The sequence below is a fragment of the Babylonia areolata genome, chromosome 23 (genome assembly GCF_041734735.1).
Source record: "Babylonia areolata isolate BAREFJ2019XMU chromosome 23, ASM4173473v1, whole genome shotgun sequence".
In the NCBI taxonomy this organism is placed as follows: domain Eukaryota; kingdom Metazoa; phylum Mollusca; class Gastropoda; order Neogastropoda; family Buccinidae; genus Babylonia; species Babylonia areolata.
The window spans coordinates 33,024,936-33,029,935 of record NC_134898.1 but is presented as its reverse complement, the minus strand read 5'-3'; the positions used below and the strand labels follow the sequence as shown (position 1 = coordinate 33,029,935).

The window sequence follows — 5,000 nt, the reverse complement described above, 5'->3', positions numbered from 1 at the left end:
GACAGAGACAGAGAGAGAACAATGGTGACATATCACGATACTTTCACTTAGTTACTTTTTTGTAACTTTTGAAAGTGTGCCAGAAGTGTGGCTGGATGCCGAAATATTGATCTGTTGGATATCAGAAGAGAAAAGGTGTGTATGTTCAAACCCTAAACCCCGTGTTATTCCAGATGGTGACTTTGCCTTCATGGGGTCCCTGATTGTGGAGGAGGTGATCAAGAAACTGATGAAGAAAGGGCTGCGAAAGGCTAAGAAACTGATTCTGACTGGGAGCAGGTAATGTTCTTATATATGTGATAGTCAGTCGTGTCCGACTATGACCAGAACAGCAGAGGAGGCAACTGCTGTTCCGACTATTTGGGCTAAAATTTGATTATAGTCGAGAGTGTCTTGCCCAAGTACATCCCCACTCTCTCGGCCAAGAGGGTTTTAGGACAGTCGGCGTTGGGATGGTTCCCAAAGGCCAACTAGCCCACAAGGTTGCAGCACTAAGAGCCAGTGCAATTTTGCCTCCTAGTTTGAGTCATAGTCCTTCACAAAAGACTAAGTTGTAAATGGTTTCCCATTGACTGGAGAAACCATTGATAATACAGCTCTCACTTTGCTGTTGGCCCAAATGTAAACTTATGTCAATCTGTGATATAAGCCGAGTGTTGGGCCCAGGTAATGTTCTTAATTAGTTATTATCTTAATCAACCAGTCAGTCAGGTTGTTAAAGTATGTTAACTTTTGTTACTACTATATGGATTTATTCGTTTACGAAATTGTTTGCTACTCAGTCAGTCAGTCAGTCAGTGAGTTTGTGAATCGTGTTAGCCATTTGTTTATTTATGTATTTATTTATTCATTTATTCATTCGTTCATTCCTTTATTCATCATCTATTTATTTACCTATGTATTTATTTTTATCCCCCCCCCCTAGTTTCTGTTTCCAATGCGATCCTTAACTGTGAGCTTCGGGAATTCTTTCGTTTTCTTGTTTTGTTTTGTTTTGTTTGTTTGTTTGGTAGTGTCTGTTGACTGAGTGCCATGGAAGGATACTTCACAACCGAGACAGTTGATGACTGTACATAGGAGGAAACTCTTGTCATGTCTGGCACAACAAATGGGTCTCTGTGTTAAAGAAATCCACAGACCTTGGTGGAGTAGAGTTCAACGATGACAGGGGACTTTGAGATCAAGTTGTTCAAATACTGGGGTCTTTATAACAGACTTTTGGAGAACGTGGTATTGTGATGTATAATATCATGCTATTTTGTTTCACTGTTTATCACAACATATTTCTTCGTGTGACATTCGGTCTATTTGTATTTGTATTTCTTTTTATCACAGCAGATTTCTCTGAGTGAAATTCGGGCTGCTCTCCCCAGGGAGAGCGTTTCGTTACATACAGCACCACCCATTTTTTTTTTTTTTCCTGCATGTAGTTTTATTTGTTTTTCCTATCAAAGTGGATTTTTCTACAGAATTTTTGCCAGGAACAACCCTTTTGTTGTTGTGGGTTCTTTTACGTGCGCTAAGTGCATGCTGCACACGGGACCTCGGTTTATCGTCTCATCCGAATGACTAGCGTCCAGACCACCACTCAAGGTCTAGTGGAGGGGGAGAAAATATCGGCGGCTGAGACGTGATTCGAACCAGCGCGCTCAGATTCTCTCGCTTCCTAGGCGGACGCGTTACCTCTAGGCCATCACTCCCCAGGGAGAGCACGTCACTACAGTAAAAGCACCCACCATTTTTTCTTGCCTGTTTTCCTATCGAAGTGGATTTTTCTACGGAATTTTGCCAGGGCAACCCTTTTCTTGCTGTGAGTTCTTTGATTTTTTTTTCCAGTCAACACTGGGAGAAACGGCGAGAGCGGGAATCGAACCCAGACCCTCACGGACACTGTATTGGCAGATGAGCGTCTTAACCCGATCTGCCACCTTTCTTAGTTGAGAGTTTAAAAGACATGATGGCTGACGCCTTCAAGGCCAAGCTGTTCATATGCTGAAGTCATCGGACATGAAAGCGGCCGTTCAAAGCTGTGGCATGCTAACTGATGCAACGCTCAGCTGATATCACAGATTGACGTAAGCTTACAAAGTGAGAGCTGTATGATCAAGGATTTCTCCATTACAGGGGGAAGTCATATACAGCTTAGTCTTTTGTGAAGGACCGTGACTCTCAAACTAAAAGGAAAGATTGTACTGACTGTAAGTTCTGTAGCCTTGGGGGACAGGCTGGTCTTTGGGAACCACCCCAACGCCGACTGTCCGAAAACCCTCTTGGCCGAGATGTTACTTGGACAAGACATCCTACATTATAATCAGATTCTAGCCCAGATAGTCGGGACAGCAGTTGTCTCCTCTGCTGTTCTTATGTTCATAGTCGGACACGACTTTCATACAGTGACTCTCAAAGCAGAAGGAAAAATTGCACTGGCTCCGAGTGCTGCAACCTTGGGGGGCTAGTTGGCCTTTGCGAACCATCCTGACACCGACCGTCCTAAAAACCCTCTTGACCGAGAGAGTGGAGATATAACTTGGGCTTTGAGACTACAATCAAATTCTAGCCCAGAAAGTTGGGACAGCACTTGCCTCCTTTGCTGTTCATGTTTTCCCCGAGTGTGCGAGTGTGTATGTAATTTTGTTTGTGACCGATGGATTATCCCCCCCACCACCCTTACCTTCCTTCTTTTTAATAGTACTTAATTCTTTTTTCTTTTTCTTGTACTTGATAATTGCGAATTTGTGCGTGTGTTTTTTTGGGTTTTTTTTTTTTCTTTTTCTTTTTTTTTTTCTTTTGTGTGTGTGTGTGTGTGTGTGTGTGTGTGTGTGTGTGTGTGTGTGTGTGTTTCTTTTTTCTCTTTGTCCAGGGCTGGGTGGAAAAAAGCATGTGTACTTGCTTATCTCATTACCCTGGTGAAATAAAATTTCGTTTCGTTTCGTTTCTTTTCGTTTCGTTTCATAATCTGGTCATATTCGGACACGACTGACTTCTGTACAAAATCTTTCCTGTCAGTTCATTTTTATCTTATTTCATTATCTATCTCCGTACTTTTATTTATGATTATATGTGTTTACTTATCTATTCATTGATTTACTGATGTGTCCAATTATTTGTTTATGCTTTTTTTTTTAACTCAAGGCCTGACTAATCGCGTCGGGTTACGCTGCTGGTCAGGCATCCGCTTAGCAGATGTGGTGCAGCGTGTATGGAATTGTCCGAACGCAGTGACGCCTCCTTGATTAACTGAACTGAACTCCTGTCCTCAGCGCTGGCGGGACGGGCGTGCTGGTCAACATTGACCGGGTGTCGGAGCTGGTCAAGGCGCGAGCCCCCCAGGTGGAGGTCCGGGGCCTGGTGGACGCAGGCTGGTTCCTGGACAACGAGCCGTACAGGGGCCGGGCCTGCCACAACGCCTACAGCTGCTCCCCCATCGCCAGCATCCAGAGGGGCATCAAGTGAGTGGCTGGCGGTCTGTTAATTAATGAGTGCCTGACTGGTGGTCTGTTAATTAATGAGTGCCTGACTGGTGGTCTGTTAATTAATTATTGCCTGAATGGTGGTCTGTTAATTAATGAGTGCCTGACTGGTGGTCTGTTAATTAATGAGTGCCTGACTGGTGGTCTGTTAATTAATGAGTGCCTGACTGGTGGTCTGTTAATTAATTATTGCCTGAATGGTGGTCTGTTAATTAATGAATGCCTGACTGGTGGTCTGTTAATTAATGAGTGCCTGACTGGTGGTCTGTTAATTAATTATTGCCTGAATGGTGGTCTGTTAATTAATGAATGCCTGACTGGAGGTCTGTGAGTGATATTAGTGCCTGAAAGGTGTTGCGTATCAGCGCACGGAAGGCATCCAGTGAGTGTCTTACAGGTGTTCTTTCAGGTGCTCTGTCTTATCATACGGGTGCCTTTGTCTCTGTGTACACGTGTTCTGTCTCAACATGCAGGTGTTCTGTCTCAGCATGCAGGTGTTCTGTCTCAGAATGCAGGTGTTCTGTCTCAACGTACAGGTGTTCTATCTCAACGTACAGGTGTTCTGTCTCTCAGCATACAGGTGTTCTGTCTCAGCATACAGGTGTTCTGTCTCAGGATACGGGTTTTCTATCTCAGGATACAGGTGCTCTGTCTCAGATTACAAATGTTCTGTCTCAGCATGCAGGTGTTCTAATTCAGCATACAGGTGTTCTGTCTCAACTATACAGGGACATTGAGTGAATACTTTACAGGTGTTCTGTCTCAGCATGCAGGTGCTCTGTCTCAGCATGCAAGTGTTTTGTCTCAGCATACAGGTGCTTTGTCTCAGAATAGAGGTGTTCTATCTTAGCACACACTGGGGCATTGAGTGAGTACCTTACAGGTGTTCTGTATCAGCGCATAAACGGGTGATCAGGTATCGTATCTTGGTCAACATTAGCATGTAGAGAAGCATCGAGTTTGAAGTCTTACGAGTCTTTTCCTATGTATGTAGGACATGACGTGTTAACTTTTCACTTCCTCTTCTCAGCATACAAAAGGTAAGTCATGTGAGTATCTTTACCTTTCTTCTGCTTCAGCATGCAAAAAAGGCATAGAGTGAGTACTTTTTAGTTGTTCTACTCCACTTTAAAAAGGAAAAAAAAAATCAGGTGATCCTCTTGAAATGGTGTGTGCATTTGTGATTTATGGTAATTAATTTTGCCTGTACATAGATTATAGAGCTATGGGGTATGTAGAAATTGATCAAACGAGTTGCTTGCAATTAATCAAAAACAACACATAAATTGTGACACTTTCTTTTGTTCTTGCGAATGTCATACATCAAACATATTAATATAATTCGAATTAATTTTTCGCACCATTTTCAACAACAACAAACACACACACACACACACACACACACACACACACACACACACACACACACACACACACACACTAAAATGAATTGATGTAAATTTCTTTCAAACTGGCTTAATGTCATACAGCATTCAAATAACTTTACATATGATGTTAATGATTTTCTTT

At 42.7% G+C, this 5,000-nt stretch overlaps 1 protein-coding gene across 1 annotated transcript in view; it reads left to right on the top strand.

The window, feature by feature from the left end:
- The window catches only part of LOC143297645 (palmitoleoyl-protein carboxylesterase NOTUM-like), a 52,680-nt gene that overhangs the window by 36,241 nt on the left and 11,439 nt on the right, over positions 1-5,000 (top strand). Inside the window, exons 8-9 of the mRNA XM_076610063.1 lie at positions 174-279; positions 3,261-3,449. Coding sequence (XP_076466178.1) covers positions 174-279; positions 3,261-3,449 — 295 coding nt within the window. The remainder of the gene's footprint in view (positions 1-173; positions 280-3,260; positions 3,450-5,000) is intronic.